Consider the following 18609-nt stretch of genomic DNA (forward strand, 5'->3'; position numbering starts at 1 on the left):
TACAAATTAATTACTGATATGATAAGCAACTTATCTTTACCCCAACTACAATTGGCTGTGAGATTATACATTATATACTAGAATATACTAGTAGTCTACTAGTAATAAAATATTGGAGTTTTGATTTTGGAGTCTAGACATAATTGGGTCATATGGTCATCTATGGTTAGTGCAACTACATCTTAGTAATAAAAGTATAATATAAGCAACTAATATTTACATCATATTAATAATATTTACAAGTATACCATCCCCAATTACCATTACCTATTTCTTTTCCTTCTCTTTTTCTAATTTTTCAATTTTTTCTTTTATAAGTATTTCACGTTGTCTATCTAATTCTTCAGGTTTTTGTAATACAGACATACATTTATTTAATTCATCTCTTTCATTAAGACATTTCCATAATACTTTAAATCCTGAAGCTTTTGAACATTTAACAAAATCTTGAACAAATTCATCACATTCTTTATATGCATATTCTTTCCATCTTTTACGTGCTTCTTTTTCTTCCGTTGGTGTTAACATCCATACGGGTAGTTTAGCACTATGTGAATTCATATTAAAAGTATCTTGATTTTAAGTATTTGATTAGTTGAGTATTTGAGTATCTGATCTTTATGATCTCTATGATTTTAAATTAATGAATTAAATCTTAATCTTTATTTATTTATATTCCATTTAAAATGTGTTCTTCGTTTAAATCTTCAAATCAGTTGATTGATAATTTTCTTTTCTTTTAATCAGGGCTGAAAACCATCATATCCATTACGCGAATAAACATAAACATAAATAAACAAATACATCAACAAATACAAATACACCATTAACACTATCAACAAATAACTCAATACAATCAAATATGTTACACTTAGCACCAGCTGAACTCATCAGAGACACAATAGAAGGTTTCAACATAGATACAGATCTTGATACTATTGATAGAATAAATGAAAATTTAAATATATTAATAAATGAACGTGAAGAAATTTTAAAAATTGAACAAAATCAATTAAAACTTCTAAGTGATCAATTAAATCAAAATTCTTTAAATTTAAATTCTTTAGAAAATTCAAATAATAGATTAGAAATTAAATCTTCAATAAAACAAAATCAATCAAAAGAATTATCAATAAATAAAAATTTAAGAGAATTAACAACTCAAAAACAAGATTTATCAACTTCACTAAGTTTATTATTAGATGAATTTAATGAATTAAATATCAAGATTAATAATTTAGAAAATTTAAAAAAAATTGATGAATTAGATGAAATGGATAAAAATACATTAAAATTATCAATTTATGAAAAATTTGGTATAAAAACAAATGAAAAATCTGAATTAATTATTTATAATAAAGAAAAAAATTTTAATGATTATTTAAATTTTGGTGATGAAAAATTAAGTGATTTTTTTATATCAAATTATATTTGGGATAAAATTGAATAAAAAATTGATAATATAATAGATATATCAAGATAAAGACTTTAAATGTCTAAAGAATACTATAGTTTCAAGGTTTGACTAGGAAGAGAAAAGATATCAAAACAAATCAGATCCATCAGCAATTGGAGAGTTAATATTATAACCTGAAATTACAAATATCACAAGCGCGCTCTATAAGAAATTAGTATATCTCAGAATCATAAATGTATAATTTAATAAAACATATATGTTTTCACTTTTATCTACATGTATCAAATTATTTCTCTAAATAAAACATAAAAATCATATACTATTTACACCAACTTTTTATATATACATTCATATATTAATCATATCCCCATTTAAATGAAATGAAATCAAAGAATCAATATTGAACCAATTTTATAACCAATGTTTTAAAATATTTTAAATATTTTCATTCATGAAACCACAATAGCTCTGTATTAACCTTGATTCATTCAATATATTACCAACTTTATACCACATAAAACTTAAAAATATTTTGGATTTTCTCTCATACTTAATTTAGTCCATTTTGGAACTTTATGAACAGGTTTTCTATAACCTTTAGATTTCTTACTAAAAACAGTATATTTATCTCTTGGTGTCATTTCACTTTCTTTTGGGAAATTATAATAAAAATTATTAACTTTTGGATTTGATTCACCTATTGCTTTTAATCCATTGAAAACAGTTTCAATAACTTTATCAACTGCTTGAAGTCTTTTTCTATGTCTAAATTTTTGAGTTTGAGACATCTTATATGGAGTTTTCCATAATAGACCACCAAAGGCAACGGTTGTTTGTCTAAAAGCACCAAACATATTGTTATAAAGATGAGTTGTATATGGATCTATATTAACACTATATGTCTTTTGTATATGGTGCTTTTTTTTTCATCAACATTTTTTTTTCCCGTAGTTAAACATTCGCGAAAATCATGAAATATACATAAATCATGATGATAATTATGATCCACTTACCGCTACAATTCATTTTAAAAAAATGGTTAAATAAATGTGTATTTTGATTATGTTTGTTTTCAAATTCACAAATATCATATGGTTATTGATTAATATTGTCAATGAATCAACTTCTTAAAAAAATATGATCAAATATATCTCAAATTATTGATTACAATTGAATATCATCATCAATGGATTTTATCATTCACCTAACAGAATGATCACTAATGGAGTAGACAACATTGTTGTAAGAAAACACATTTACGATTTCATTTACCATTTCATCGATATAATATTCAAAAATTTAAAGTTATCAAATGTGACAAAACTAATTTGCTGGATATTATCATTCAAATTCTTGTTAATTTTTTGTAAAAATGGGAAATTTGAACTCTTTTTATATTGTTTTGGTACAGCGGCTAATAATTTTACAATTGATTAGAAAACTACAAATTCATAACTAATTAATGAAACATTGATAAATAAAACGAAAGATCATAAGAATCAATTATTTAAATATCAATTAAAATGTCATACATTCAAAAGATTATCAACTATGAACTAATATAAACAGTTATCAAAATCTTTAAATGTTAATCAAACTTTGAAGAGAGTTGGTTTTTCGAAATAATCAAGTGACAACCTGCTATAGTGATCAGGTATTTAAATGGTTCAAAAGTGAATAATCAGGTAGCTGTGTAGTTTCTATGAATTTTATTTCAAAAAAATACCAGAAAAGATCGAAAAGAACAGATATGGTGTTGAAATTCCGTTTATAACTTATGATTTATAACTTATGATATATAAATTAAAGAAAAGAGAAAAAATCAGATCAAGTGATTTCTTTTAAAAAATATAAAAATAATTTACACAAACACGATTTTTAAACTAAATTTTTGTCAGCGGCTAATTTTAAGATCACAACTACGTCATTGTATAATTAATTATTGATTGTAAAAGATATATATTGAACCAAGTAAACCACAAGTGACAGCACAGTATGAGTATAGTGCAAAAGAAAGATAATTGAATAATCTTGTAAAGTATTGTACATAATCATCAAAATATTATGATACCAAATATTATTTGATTTTGGATTGTTCCCAATATAATATCCCAATGGATTCAAATGGATTCAAATGGCAATTTTGTTTCTTTTGTGAAATGTATAAATATTATTATATATCTTTTATAACCCATTACGTCTTGCTTTGAATCCAATCTAATATAAACCTATCTCTATAATTGTTGTATGATGATTTAAACTCAACTTTTAGAAGTTAGTAATTTTACATTTCCTCTTAGAATGTTTTGGTAGTTTTGTCATGAACTTATGAGTTTATAAGGAACAACACGAGCTTATATTCCATTTTTGATATTTAAACGTGAGGAACCCCATTCTTTTTATTATTATTGATAAAACTACCATTTAAATCTAATCTTCTAAGCCAGTATTAGACCCTTAGATCATATCCAACAATCCAAAGCTCAAAATTTATTGTTCATTTTCATTCTCATTTTCATTTTCATTCTCATTATCAAAACTTGTATTTAATTCATCACTTTCATTTTGATTTGAATTTTCTTCAAAATTTTCTTGAGTAGTTATTGCATCTTCAAAAACTTTTTGACTTGAAATCAGCCTATAATTCATATAATATTAGTACATATATCTCTTTAATAATTCTTAAAATGATTAATTACTTACAAACTTCCATGCATTATACCCAATTTTTTAATAAAATTAGCTTGAAAAGTTGTTGTTTGAATTAATGTATCAAAATCAGATAGATTAGCTTCTAATTGAGCTAATTGGGAATGTAAATGTGATAATTGTCTTTGTTTCAATGATGATGATGATTTACCAATTGTTGAACGTCTCATGATGATTATTTTTTGTGTCCTATTAATTAGCTAGATTTACTTATATCTTTGTTTTTGTTTATGTTTTGATTTAAATTTAAAGAACCCGCGAATTTAATCAAAAACGAATCGGAACCTCGGAATGTTTAAATTTTCTGGTTTTAATTTCCTTTCCAATTTTCTCCGGATCTCTTGTGCAGTGGGATGCGTGGGATGCGTCTGCTAAATTACAAGCAGCCAGCTAGGCAGAAACTTGGGCAGAAACTTGGGCAGAGCTGGTTCAAGGAAGTTAGGCAGGATTCCCAAAGGCCAAGGAGCCAAAGCTAAAGGCTTTAAGATCCAAAGCATCATTCTGGAGTTTAGACAAGTGGATGAACAGGATGAACAAGATTATACAAAACAATAGAATAAACGATAACCGATATAACAGATGAGATTTAAACATGATATTACAACAGTTAGATGTAGACGTAGTGGATCATAAGGCTATGTGTATTGTAATCTGTTCAATAAGAGAAGGGGAAAATAGGTAAATCAGGTTTAAATTATGTACTTTTGAAATCTTGATACAGATCATATGTATATAAGTAGTTCTCGGTTAAAATAAAGTTACTTTCACCAAGAAAGCTTTTGAATTGAAATGACGAACGCTGGTAGTAAATTCTAATAGGTTTAAAGGTTTAAAACGATCATCAATTATGATCGGTGTCCATCTAATTCAAGGTCCCTTGACTCCCTTCCGTCCAATAGACATCAAACACTTAATAATCCTATAACCGTTGTGTAATGAGTACTTGTGCTTGTAATATAACATTAATCATATGGCTGAATTGAGGTACCATATTACTATTAAAGACTAGAGTCACAACGTACAATGTTGAACGACTTAAACTACTGGTATTAAAGCATCAAAAGGAAAACTAAGTACGAGATTAGGGGGGCATTCAATTGTAGTTTGAATCGAGGGGCATATATAATTTAACAATATTAAACCTTTTTTAAGAATCAGAAATGGTAATAACCCCGTTCAACCTGGCTTTGAACAATTAAACATATCAACAAGTTACAACATTTCTTATTAACACCATTGCTAATTCAATCTTGATCAAATCTGATCAATTGCTTTATATTTAGTTATTAAATCTTGATTCATATCCCGTTTCTCAACGGAAAAAGGAACAAACGTCTAACAAATTTACGCCAAAAAACAATTTTTGTAAAACCCACGCAAAAAAAAAAGTTCAAAACTACAAATTAATATAAAGAAGAGTAAAAAGAACATTTTTTAATAAATGAATAACTTTGAAATATAAATTCACAATATAATAAGATTTTGAAATCTCATCAATTTAAATTAATTAAAAATCTTTTTTATAAGTTCACAAGAAATAGGTTCAGTTTTATTAAATATCGTATCTATTCTTACAACTTTCGTTTGTCTATATTATCTTTAACGGTTCAAGATTGGCTCAAGATTCAAGAATCCTAAATTCCCTATACGCGGTCAGATCCAAAAAGTGACATTAAAACATATTACAAAGTGGAAACAAAAACTAAAACTACAACGCTTGGGATATACCATTAGATTTATTAACAATTTATATCTTTTATAAAATCTTCTGGAGTTTACAACAATTTATACTTTTCAATTTCAAGTTTTATAGGAAAAAAGTGTTGCATAAGTTTAAAAATTTCTCGAAGGTTTTTCAAAATTTGACATAAAATTTTTACATCAAAACAAAGATTAAAGAAGAACCAAACACAGAGATAGTATCAATATTACTTCAAAGTATTATTGGTAAACTTATTCATTCAATTATTTGTTTTATGGCTCACATGATTTAAAGTTTTATTTACAAGATTTTCATATATTATATCCATACATTTTGCTTTTTATTATACAATTATATTATTTATACATTATAAAATAGGAAAAAAACATATAAGGAATAGGGAAAATCATAGAGTTATTAATTAATATGAATCATTTAAATCATTCAATTCCATTAGTTAAATCACATTCAACAACAAGTTATAAAAATCATTTTAATCCAATTGCACCAGCTCCAATAAACTTAGCTCCAAAACCAACTCCAATAAGTTTAGCACCAAAACCACAACAAGGTAATAATGGACAATTTTCAAATGATTCAAGTACAATAACTTCATTAAATAGTAAAAATGAATCTTTAAATAATTCAAATCTTGATACTCAAAGTTTACCTTGTGTTATAACTTCAAAACAATGGGTATTACCACCAAGACCAAAAGCTGGTAGGAAACCAAGTGAAAAACAAAAAAAGAATCAACAAAATGCTTCACGAAGTGTTTCACAAAGTGTTACACAAGGTGTTACACAGGGCGCTTCAAGTGTTTCAAGTATATCAATGAAATCAAGTCAATCACAATCAAATGTTTCTAAATTAAGTTCTAATTTAACAGGATTAAATCTTTATAAATCTAAATCAGATTTATCAAACATTGAAGCTGATTCTAAATCAACAAGTGATTTAAATTTACAAAATCAATTAGATAATGCAACTGAAGAGAATCAAAAATTAAAAAATATTATATCAAGATTAAAACAAGAAATTGAATCATTACAAACAAATTCAAATTCAAATTTAAATAAATCTCAAATAAATTCACCAAATTTATTAAATAATCAACCAATATCACAATTTGATTCTTTATCAAATTTAAATTCTGAAGTTTCAACTCCTATAAATCCAAGTAATTTTAATTCAAGAGAAGTTTCTCCAAGTACTATAGATCCAACTAAAATTCAACAAGAACATTTAGTTAAAAGAACTAAACGTCAATATAGAAAGAAGAAACCTACAAAAAAGGAACAAGCTGCCGCCGCTGCTGCCGCCGCTGCTCAAGCTCAAACTCAAACTCAAACTTCTCAAGTTCAACAAAATATTGGACAAAATACTACTGGTAGTAGTAGTACATTACATCAACAACCTATTAAACCAAAACCAAAACAAGAAATTAAAATTAAAAATGAATTTAGTCCAATCCCATTACCTTTTATTAAAAAAGAAGAAAGTCCAAGTCCAATTTCACTTAATTTAGATTCAGAAATTTCATCAAATTTACCAAATTTAGAATCTATAATAACTTCAACTTCAAATCAACAACAACAAGTTCAAGGAACTATTAATGATGAATTAAGTGAAATACATGAATTACATCATAAAAAACCCAAATTTATAAAATTAGAAAGATCAATGTCATTACAACCTGAACATTTAGATTCTAATTTTCAAAATCAAACAAATCCATTTAAAAGTATTGGATTAGATCGTACAATGAGTATACCAATGGAATGTAATGGATTATCAAGAACAACAACAAATAATACATCATTATTTGATATTTGTGAAGAATGTGGGAATGAAAATTGTTATTGTTTAGAAAGTGGACATATTGATAATTTTAATAATAAAGATAATAATGATAATAATAGTATTAATAATAATATTAATAATAATAATGAATTAAGTAATAATGAATATAATGAATATAATAAAAATAATGATAATGAATTTGATGTTAATTTTTTTATAAAGAATGAATTTGAAGATGATCAATTTTTAATGATTTGAATTATATAAAATGAAATGAAAATAAATGAAAATTGATAATGAAGAAAATGTAGTATACTACAACTATATTGTTTATCGAATATTGAATGAATTGTTATATATAATTATAAATATGAATTAAATAATGCCCTTTGATTTAGAAAAAAGTGTAAAAAGTACCAATAACTGCAGTAAATGCTAAAACAGAATAACCAGTTCTATAAACACCCTTCATAGTTAATTCTTTACCAGCATCCCATATTAAATGTCTAACACCATTAGCAGCATGTAAGAAGAATGGGAAAGCAGCAGTTGCTTTAATAGCATATTGAGTTGGAGTACTTAAAGATTGGAAATATGAAGCAATTGAATTTGAATCAATACCTAAATTAAATAAATCACCAGCGGCATAAGCAACAGTAACACCATAGAAAGCACCAGCTAATAAGACACCAGTAACACGATGTAATGAAGAGACATACCAAGTTAATTGTGGTTGATAAATAGTTAAATGAGGTGATGAAGGTCTATTTTTTCTTTGTTGAGTTAAAATTTCTTGTTCACGTTCATGAGTTGTTGTTACTTGATTAATAAATCTTTTTGAAATAATTTGTTGTGATTTTAAAGTTAAGAATTTATTTGATGGTTTTAATAAACCTAATCCAAGTCTTGTAGATAGCATGTTTGTATGTGTTGTATGACGATGATGGTGATAATAGTGATGGTAATAGTGATCTAATAAAATCAACTTTTCACAATACTTTTAATCAAGTTTGAACCCGTTGAAAATCGGAATGAGAATAGTGTGACTAAACGGAACCGAATGAATCTTTGGTAGTAAAAATCTGGAGAATAGGCAGCTCGGAGGAAATGAGCTGAAAGGACATGGCCAATCACAGGGAAGTTGAATGTCAGTGTGCAACGCAGTGAACTTTGAAGCAATGAGAAATGGCCGGGAAGAGCGGGTAAATGATGCTGTTCTGATTATGTAAGTGATTGGTAATAATTATACCATATTTAATTAAACAGTACTATATGAGTTAATAATTATCTTTTGTATGATACAATTGATGATTTATGATGTAAATGACCTGTAGTTTATATCTATATACTTTTTATGTCTAAATTCTAAGAAAAAATTTTTGACTATTTTCATTGCTTTCAATTTTAAAGTAAAATTAAAATTATTGAGATTAATAAAATTGATGAACTGAAAAAGGTCTAAATTTCAAACACTGAATTATACACTATGAATACCACCATTAGATAGCTAATAGCTTGTTCATTTTAACTACATTTAAAATTACTATACTAACTAATAAAATAATCAATCAATTTACAAATTAAATAAATTATTATTCTCTTGATTAGCTAAGCACACCCACATAATTCTCATTCGCGAGCATATTTTGACACCATTTTGCAAATATGGCTGGTATTTTATAATCTTTTATATTTGATTGCTTGTAAACATCAACAACAAAAGACCTGATAATAAGTGTTCATTAGACAAAGCGCTTCATTTAAATCCATTTCATTCATACTCACATTCAATCATGGCTATACCGCTCTTGGGAAGACTGAATCTATTAGAATGGCCTTTGGTTATTATATCTTTTCTATTTGCTTATATTGAATTCATAATATCAATAATAACAAAATGTTTACCAAATTCAATAATTCATTTATTTACAAATTTATTAAATCAATTTTATACTTTCTTTATCCTTTCACCAAATGATCAAGAAATTTTAGCTATCCCCAAGACAAAAGAATATATTGATATGTTAAAATTAAGAAATCAAATTAAAAATTGTGAATCTATATTAGATATTGGTGCTATATTTGGTTATGAAATTGATGATCATATAGTGGAAACAAGAGATGGTTATCTACTTTGTCTTCATAGAATAAAACCAAAACAACAAGGCGCTCCAATTGTTTATCTTCATCATGGGTTATTAATGTGTTCAGATATTTGGTGTACAAATATTGAAAAACATAAAAATTTACCATTTTTATTACATGATTTAGGGTTTGACGTCTTTATTGGTAATAATAGAGGTAATAAATATTCAACAAAACATATTAGATTAAAACCAAATGATATTAAATTTTGGGACTTTAGTATTGATGAATTTGCTATATATGATATTCCAGATTCAATTAATTATATCTTGAATTATACAAATCAAAAATCATTAACTTATATTGGATTCAGTCAAGGTTCTGCTCAAGCATTTGCTGCATTATCAATTAATCCTTTATTAAATAAACAAATTAAATTATTTATTGCCCTTTCACCTGCAATGACTCCAAGAGGGTTACATCATAAAGTTGTTGATGCATTAATTAAAACTTCACCAAATATAATGTATCTGATTTTTGGTAAAAAAACTTTATTACCAACTGCATCTTTTTGGGAATCAATAATTTATCCTCCATTATTTGTTAAAATTATTGATTTATCAAATGAAATTTTATTTAATTGGAAATCTAAAAATATTAATTTTAATCAAAAAATTTCAAGTTATTCACATCTGTATTCTCCAACTTCTGTTAAATCAATTGTTCATTGGTTTCAAATAATTAGAAATTCAAATTTTCAAATGTTTGATGAAGATTTATCAATAACAAACACTTTTTCAAAACCTTTTAAAACTCCAAATTTCCCTTCAAGAACAAATATTAAAGTTCCAATTAGATTATTATATGGTACAATAGATTCTTTAGTTGATATTGATGAAATGTTAAAATTATTACCTACAGATGATATAAAAGCTATTGGAATCGATGAACATGAACATTTAGATTTAATTTGGGGTGATGATATTGAAGAATTAGTTTATCCTCATATATTAAAATTTTTAGATATTAAAAATCAAATTGTTGGTGATTTAGAAAATGAAAAAGTTTCAAGTTTTTAAGAGATTATTTATTCATCATCACTTTCTTCAAAATTAAATGAAAATGCAGATTCAGGTTCTTTATTTGTTTTTATAGCTTGTTTGGTTAATTCATCCCAAATTTTACTTTGAACTATGGTTTTTGGTTTATTTTTTAATTTTTCAATTTCAATTTGTTTTAATTTTTCTAATGCATTTGGTAAAATTTTATTATAATTTTCATCTTGTTTAATTAATTCAATGAAAAATTCATAAATTGGTAAATTTAAATCATCAGAACATAATTCACCAATATCTTCATGATCAATTTCTTTATTTGCAATATCATTTAAAAATTTTTCAAAAATTTCTCTGGATTCAATATTTGGATTTTCCTTAATGAAAGTTTTCAATGATTTTATAAAATCATCAAGATGGAAACCAGATATTTGATCTTTTTTATTTTTTAAAAAGTTTAAAACTTGTGGTAATACACCAGTTGGTACAAAATTTTGTGTTAAAGCAATTGAATCTTCTAAATTAATAACACTATGCCACCAACCACTTGGTACAAAAATACATTCACCAGGGAAAGTTATACCAATTAAACATTTACCATCAAGTGCTAATTTAATACTATCATTATAAAAACCTGATAAAATCCATTCAGCAATTCCTAAAGGTGAAGTAACTTCACTTTCATCTTCATCAGTTCCAACACCTGGAGGTTTAATATTTGGTGGTAACATTATCCAAAGTTTCATACCTGATACATTTGCATTCCAAGCACTTGTAAAATTTGGATCTAAATGAAATTTTGAACCTGATCTTTCAGGTCCTGCAATTAACCATCTATGATCAGGACGACATGTTACTGTATTAAATAATTTAAATAAATCATTTTCAAATATTTTAGGAACTTTATATTCATTTGATAATTCTTTAATAGCTTTACTTTGACAATCAAAAAGGTATAATGGTGATTCATCTTGATTTTTTGCAAAATATTGTGAATAAAAATTTAATGGCCATGTAACTGCTTCTTGACGAAATTGAACATTTGCAAATCTTTTACATAATTCATCTAAAGTCCATGTTGGCCATCTTTCTTTATTATCAGTTGTTAATATGAATGGTTTTAAATAATGTTTTGAATTAAATAAATCATTTGTTAATAAATCTTCAGATATTCTCTTGATACCATATTTTTTATTTTGAGTTTCTTTCAATTTCCAACTTAATTCTTCTTCAAATATTAAATCTTTGAATAATTCTTTATAATTAATTTGTGAACATTGATAAGGTCTAAATAATACATCTGAACATAATAAATTCTCCTCTAATTGTAAATTTGCCTCTTCATTTAATCCCAACATTGTTTTCCTCCATGAACCTCTCCATTTTGATATATTTAATGGATAAATTGGTGCTTTGGTTTTGAAAATTTTCAATTCATTAAATGCTTTCTTCATATATAAACTTCTCCATAATTGTTCATCATAAACAAATGCATAAAGAACTTTAGAACAATGACTTAAATTTTTTAAATCTTTTTCATCATCAATAAATCCTAAGAGATCTAATAATAATTCATCATTAAATATATGTAAATCACCTAATTGATGTGCTTTTTTCGCTAAAAGTTTGGAATCATTATAAATTAATGCGTTACCTGAAGGTTTGACATTTAAAGGATGTCTTTGGGTAACTATATCTCTTGAAATTCCTCCTCCTCTACTTATGTTTCTTCTTTTTCTAGATCCTGAATCTTCATTTATTGTCATTTTTCTTCTTTTTTATATTTTGTATATGTAATTTGTTGTTGTCTTTATGTGGTCTATGAATCAATCCCCTTTTTGATCTTAGTATCAAGTATAATATATTGTGAGGACTTGTAAAGATTATAATGATTAGTCACTTCAAGTTAACGGTTCCTGAATAAAATTTTTATCGAAATATGATCTGATATTTTTGACAGACGTTATAATTTTTTTTTTCACAGGTGAAAAATTCCGAGATGTGTTTTTTTGAAAAGTAAACAAAATTTTTGTGTCAAAACATTAATACAACAATAAAACAACAATATGATTATAAAATTACTGTCTTTTGAGCTCAGAAAGAGTGTCTAAGTGCTTAAAATTGTTTTAAGGAATTTGGTGTAAAATAAGGTTTAAATTTTAAGAGGTTTATCGAGATTTTATCAAAGCTGACTAAGCAATGACTCAGCAAAAAGCATATGAAAATTATTCAGCGGATTACAAAACCAATCAATACGGGCGTGTGGCGTAGTTGGTAGCGCGCTCCCTTAGCATGGGAGAGGTCTCCGGTTCGACTCCGGACTCGTCCAAAGCACTGTCTTTAGACAATCATCCGTATTTTTTTGCTGCTTTAAGCTATTTTTTTGGACTTTTAACATAGTTAGATGATAAAATAACTTATTTTTGACTATCATTAGTAGTTTTTAGAGTGAAATCTATGTTCTGATGGTGGAGTTGTGTACAATTTACGTTTGGAATGATGTTTCCGATCATATACCAATTTAAATATAGCTCGTTTAAACTGCCGAAAAACACACAGAATAGAGAGTAAAAATTGAAAAATACAAACAGAGGAGGTAAACGATCTGTTATGTACTAGAAATAGAGACCAAAATATGTATTCAAATGAAGTTTTAATGAAGTTTTAAGATTTGATTTTATCAATTGATATTAGAATCGCGCACACAATCACTAACTATGGCGTCAGATTTTCAATCGGGTATAGAGATGCGGATTTATAATATCTTTGAATATTTTTGATCTCAACTTTTGAACTTCAACAACAACTAAAATAGACTATAGATCCCAAAACGACATCACAAACTGCTCAATGGTCACTGCTGCATTTCCTCAATTAGAAAAGTCACAAGAAGAATCCCTTGTGGACAACTTACTTCAATGGTCCTTGGCCAATGGATTGGTAATCTATCCACCAAATTTTAAATCTTATCAACCAGTTAGCGCTCCAACAACTCTTTATCCAACTCCATTCCCAAAAGTTGCATTTCAAGACGCAAAAGATGTTCAATTGTTATTTAATGAACTATATGCTAAAGTCGCTAGTGATGAAAAATTCTTATTTGGTATTATTGATGAATTAGCACAATTTGATTCAGATTTTACAGGTAAATTATGGGAAACTTATATAAAAGCTAAAAATCAAGGTATTGTTCAACCTTTATCCCTTGGGATTTTCAGATCAGATTATATGGTTAATGAAATTGAGGGGAAAAAACCACAAATTAAACAAATTGAATTCAATACTGTTAGTGTTTCATTTGGTGGATTATCTGAAAAAGTTGGTGAATTACACAATTATTTAAATAATCATGGTGATTATAGTTTAGATGAAGATTCTTCAAAATTTTACAAGACTGAAGATTTACCAATCTCAGATTCAATTAAAAAATTAAGTGATGGTCTTGCAGATGGTGATTATTATTATAATAATCAAAAAAAATCCACTGGAACAATAGTTTTAGTTGTTGTACAAGATCGTGAAAGAAATGTATTTGATCAAAGATTATTAGAATTTGCATTATTATCAAATCATGGTATAAAATCAATAAGGCTTACATTATCAGAAATTGAATCTAAAACATTTATTGAACCGAATTCGAAAAAATTATTTATAAAGTCAACAAATGATGAAGTTTCAGTTGTTTATTTTAGATCTGGTTATGCACCAACTGATTTTAATAGTCAAAAAGATTGGGATAATAGATTAATTTTGGAAACTTCAAAAGCTATTAAAGCTCCAACTTTATTAACTCAATTAGCAGGTGCTAAAAAAATTCAACAAATTTTAACAGATGAAGAAATAATTTCAAAATTTATTACAAAAAATCCTGAAACTGAAAATAATTTTAGTCAATTATTAGATACATTCGTTGCAATTTATCCATTAGATAATTCACCAAAAGGTTTAGATGCTAAAAAACTTGCATTAGAAACACCAGATAATTTTGTTTTAAAACCACAAAGAGAAGGTGGTGGTAATAATATATACAAACAAGATATTCCAAATTTCTTAAAATCAATACCTGAAAAAGATTGGGCAGGTTATATATTAATGGAATTAATTCATCCTCAACATTATCAAAATAAAATCCTTAGAGATGGTGAAATTTATAATGAACCAATTATTAGTGAATTAGGTAGATTTGGTACAATTGTTTTCAATCAAGAATCTGGAGAAATATTATCAAATAATGATGCAGGTTGGTTATTAAGATCAAAATTTGAATCATCAAATGAAGGTGGTGTTGCAGCTGGATTTGGTTGTGTTGATAGTGTTGTATTAAATTAGCTTTAAATAAAAAAGTTGAGCCTTGAACTTTTTAGTGCATGGCACTAGTAGTTGTACCCACAGGTATTGCCGCTGGTTGTCCAAATGCAATTATACTTCTATACAGTTCACCAGCAGCTATACGTCTTTCAGCTTCTTCATCTAATGACGGAAGCCCACCACGCGAAGCAAATTCGAAAAAAGGACCCATTATTATAGCATCTCTTCTTTGATTATACTTGACATCATTCAATCCTAATCCTTGTCTTCTTTTAGCAAATTGATTTTCGAATTCAGCAGCCCATAAAGCAGCACCTGTAACACTTGTAAAGACGAAAAAAGTTGAAATAAATGGAATTTGTTGTAAAACACCAGTCATTATACCAAAGGTAAAATATTCTAATCTTCTTGATGAATAAAAACCAAGTCTTTGTCTTGTATCAATTCCTTTCAATTCATAATATCTACTATGGAAATTATAACCTCTATTTGGAGCATTAACGAAAACTAAGACAATTGGACCAACAAGTGGAACAAATGTGAAAATAATTGATAACAGAGCACTAATCATCCATAATGGATATTCAATTGAATTATGTGGTAGATCTAATAACCATCTTTCAATTTGAGTTAATAATGGAACTTTAACAGATCTAAATAATTTACCTCTAACCACAACATCATCAAATCCTCTTTTAGATAAAACAGCATCAAATAATAATTGTTGAGGAGTTTGATATAATAATTGATCTGAAGCAATTTGTGAAACCATATCAACTTGATGTAAAAAATTAACCCAAGCAAACCATGGACCCATTGGATTCAGTGGTGCAAAAACAACTGAAATTGTTAAATAAAGAACCCAAACTGTGGAAAACATAAATAAGAATACAATTGAACTTATGATTGCATGTGGAATGATTATTGATAAGAAGAATGACCATAAACTTGGATGTTTTATGAAATAAACAATTCCCTGGAATGAATATAATTGTTAGCTCTTTTGGTCAAATATACATTTGATTGATATTACAAATAATGGGTATAAAAGCATACGCTCAATGCCATTGTAGAACATTCAAGCCATCCCAATTGACTAACAAAAGGATCAACTGTCATTGTACCAGCCTATTAATCTCTTACTCAACGGTATACCCTCTGATATCTCTATATCAGTGCAATATACTTGTCTCACGTATAACTGTATACAAAAATCCTTGAAATCACAAAGACACAAATATGATGAGATCTGATGAAATATGATATGATAATTTCTAGCCACAAAAACCAACCCCCCCCCCTCTCTCGAGCCTTCAACGTACCACGCGTTACAACTTACAAGCCCAGAAGTTGATGAATATTACAAGCAATCATAGCGTTTATGGCTAGTTAGGTTTAGATCTCCATCAACCCTCTATCAGTACAAAATCATACTTGTATACTAATTGCACAACTCGGTTCGCAAAGCAACGTAATTGGCCAGTCCTAGTAAACCGAGAGCACGAGCAAAACCAAGCACAAGAAAACACCCATTACTAGCCACTCACCAGCACCAAATGTCATCTGACAAATTATAATCAGCTTCTCATCACTCGTTATATTTTAAAATCACACAATTGAAATTGAAATGTTTATACAGAATTAAAAGCCACAATTAAAAATAAGTAGGGGACACACACTCTGCGAAATCTCCAGATTATTAGCGATTTTTAATACTTTTATACGTGCTGAAAGTCATTTCCAGTTGTTATCAGTTATCAGAAAACTCAAAAGTTGTGAAGGTAATGAAATGTCTAAGAACTGGTAGGACTAAGTGGTGATAGTACGGTGTGGCTGATAAGGATAACTAGGTACCTGATGGGAATCTAGGACCCAGGGTTGCGGCTGGTGGACTCGATAAGGAAATTGACTGTGGTTCGTGGTTCAGCACTTGAGAAACTGTGGTGTCTTAATTTATCATCAACTGTATCTTGATTAGGAAAATATGATGGCTAATGAATAGCTGAGTTGAAAAAAATGACATGGAAACGTTTGACGGAGTACTGATGGTGATGTTTGGTTATAAAAGTATAAAAGAGGTATGAAATTCCCTTTCTTTCATTCTTTTCCGGAAAGTTTATCATAGATTCATCAGATTATTTCAAGATCTATTATATTATATTATAGTATATCATGGCTCCATCTGCTACTACCACTGCTACCATCACAGCTAAGGCTGAACCAGCTCCAGTTCCAACTCCACAAGCAAAAGACTCTGGTTATACAAATTTAGATATTCATTATCGTAAAGACCAAGACTCTGTTGATCCAAAAACTGGTATTTTAACTGTTGGTGAAAAAGATCAACAATATGTTGATTATAAAGAATGGTTACCAACTTGGGATCCAAAACAAAAATTGGATCCTTATCCTGAAGATTTTAACAAGGATTTTGTTGATAGAGGTCATTATGCTGATCCAGAATTTAAAAATTTATTCCCACCATCTGCAAAAGATTCAATCAAATTTAAAAATTTATCACCAAGATTAGGTACTGAAGTTGAAGGTGTTCAATTATCTCAATTAGATTCTAAAGGTAAAGATGATTTAGCTCTTTATGTTGCTCAAAGAGGTGTTGTTGTTTTCAGAAATCAAGATCTAAAAGATAAAGGTCTTGAATTTAATAAGAAATTTGGTGAACATTTTGGTCCTTTACATATTCATCCATCTTCAGGTGCTCCATTAGATTATCCAGAATTTCATATAACTTATCGTCGTAAAGATCCAAATGAATATCAAAAAGTCTTTGGTAATAGATTACATACAAAGGGATGGCATTCAGATGTTACTTATGAAAAAAATCCACCTGGTACTACTTTCTTTGCAATGTTACAAGGTCCAGAATCTGGTGGTGATACTTTATTTTCTGATACTGAAGAAGCTTATAATAGATTATCACCAAAATTTAAAGAAATGATTGCTGATTTAAAATGTGTTCATTCTTCATATGAACAAGCAGCTCAATCTAATGCTTCAGGTGGTATTGAAAGAAGACCACCTTCAGCTTCTATTCATCCATTGGTTCGTACCCATCCAGTCACCAAAAAGAAATCATTATTTGCAGGTAGAGCATTCATTAGACAAATTATTGGATTAAAACAAGAAGAAAGTGATGCAATTTTAAACTTATTAACTGATTTCCTTGACCATTCTGTTGATTTACAAGTTAGAGCAAGATGGGAACCTGGTTCAGTTGTTGTTTGGGATAATCGTCGTTTGTTACATTCTGCAACTTTTGATTGGAACTCTGGTGAAGTTCGTCATTGTTATAGAATTACTCCAATGGCTGAACGTCCTCAATAGATTATAAAGTCTTTGGAATTATATATTGTATATTTATGGTTATTTTTAATGGTTTTAATGAGGTTTGATTTACAATTTTTTTTTGTATAAAAGTTGAAAAATATAATGTACTGGTTTACGTTTATAAAAAATTGAAAAATAATGTAGATTACAAGACTTGAAAACTAGTTTACATATCTATATTATTA

The 18609-nt window shown here is 27.6% G+C and overlaps 9 protein-coding genes across 9 annotated transcripts; 5 read left to right on the forward strand and 4 right to left on the reverse strand.

Annotated features, from left to right (window-relative positions):
* Nucleotides 1–862: 862 nt before the first annotated feature.
* On the forward strand, nucleotides 863–1450 carry SPC24 (kinetochore-associated Ndc80 complex subunit SPC24; the record flags this gene model as incomplete). Its single annotated transcript, XM_011279270.1, has 1 exon — nucleotides 863–1450. The coding sequence occupies one exon, from the start codon at nucleotides 863–865 to the stop codon at nucleotides 1448–1450; it is 588 nt and encodes a 195-aa protein (XP_011277572.1).
* A 488-nt stretch (nucleotides 1451–1938) lies between these two features.
* Nucleotides 1939–2271, reverse strand: MRPL31 (mitochondrial 54S ribosomal protein mL60; the record flags this gene model as incomplete). Its single annotated transcript, XM_011279271.1, has 1 exon — nucleotides 1939–2271. The coding sequence occupies one exon, from the start codon at nucleotides 2269–2271 to the stop codon at nucleotides 1939–1941; it is 333 nt and encodes a 110-aa protein (XP_011277573.1).
* Nucleotides 2272–6254: 3983 nt separating this feature from the next.
* Nucleotides 6255–7889, forward strand: BN7_48 (Elongation factor G 2; the record flags this gene model as incomplete). Its single annotated transcript, XM_011279272.1, has 1 exon — nucleotides 6255–7889. The coding sequence occupies one exon, from the start codon at nucleotides 6255–6257 to the stop codon at nucleotides 7887–7889; it is 1635 nt and encodes a 544-aa protein (XP_011277574.1).
* A 136-nt stretch (nucleotides 7890–8025) lies between these two features.
* On the reverse strand, nucleotides 8026–8550 carry SDH3 (succinate dehydrogenase cytochrome b subunit SDH3; the record flags this gene model as incomplete). Its single annotated transcript, XM_011279273.1, has 1 exon — nucleotides 8026–8550. The coding sequence occupies one exon, from the start codon at nucleotides 8548–8550 to the stop codon at nucleotides 8026–8028; it is 525 nt and encodes a 174-aa protein (XP_011277575.1).
* Nucleotides 8551–9424: 874 nt separating this feature from the next.
* TGL1 (sterol esterase) lies at nucleotides 9425–10795 on the forward strand (the record flags this gene model as incomplete). The annotated part of the gene is made up of 1 exon (XM_011279274.1): nucleotides 9425–10795. One exon carries the CDS (start codon nucleotides 9425–9427, stop codon nucleotides 10793–10795), a length of 1371 nt encoding a protein of 456 aa, XP_011277576.1.
* Nucleotides 10796–10803: 8 nt separating this feature from the next.
* BN7_51 (F-box protein) lies at nucleotides 10804–12537 on the reverse strand (the record flags this gene model as incomplete). Its single annotated transcript, XM_011279275.1, has 1 exon — nucleotides 10804–12537. The coding sequence occupies one exon, from the start codon at nucleotides 12535–12537 to the stop codon at nucleotides 10804–10806; it is 1734 nt and encodes a 577-aa protein (XP_011277577.1).
* A 951-nt stretch (nucleotides 12538–13488) lies between these two features.
* On the forward strand, nucleotides 13489–15100 carry GSH2 (glutathione synthase; the record flags this gene model as incomplete). The annotated part of the gene is made up of 2 exons (XM_011279276.1): nucleotides 13489–13510; nucleotides 13587–15100. The coding sequence occupies 2 exons, from the start codon at nucleotides 13489–13491 to the stop codon at nucleotides 15098–15100; spliced, it is 1536 nt and encodes a 511-aa protein (XP_011277578.1).
* Nucleotides 15101–15131: 31 nt separating this feature from the next.
* BN7_53 (uncharacterized protein) lies at nucleotides 15132–15851 on the reverse strand (the record flags this gene model as incomplete). The annotated part of the gene is made up of 1 exon (XM_011279277.1): nucleotides 15132–15851. One exon carries the CDS (start codon nucleotides 15849–15851, stop codon nucleotides 15132–15134), a length of 720 nt encoding a protein of 239 aa, XP_011277579.1.
* A 1400-nt stretch (nucleotides 15852–17251) lies between these two features.
* On the forward strand, nucleotides 17252–18421 carry BN7_54 (TauD/TfdA dioxygenase family protein; the record flags this gene model as incomplete). Its single annotated transcript, XM_011279278.1, has 1 exon — nucleotides 17252–18421. The coding sequence occupies one exon, from the start codon at nucleotides 17252–17254 to the stop codon at nucleotides 18419–18421; it is 1170 nt and encodes a 389-aa protein (XP_011277580.1).
* Nucleotides 18422–18609: the final 188 nt, after the last annotated feature.

The sequence above is a fragment of the Wickerhamomyces ciferrii genome, contig 00001 (assembly GCF_000313485.1).
Source record: "Wickerhamomyces ciferrii WGS project CAIF00000000 data, strain NRRL Y-1031 F-60-10, contig 00001, whole genome shotgun sequence".
Lineage (NCBI taxonomy): Eukaryota > Fungi > Ascomycota > Saccharomycetes > Phaffomycetales > Wickerhamomycetaceae > Hansenula > Hansenula ciferrii.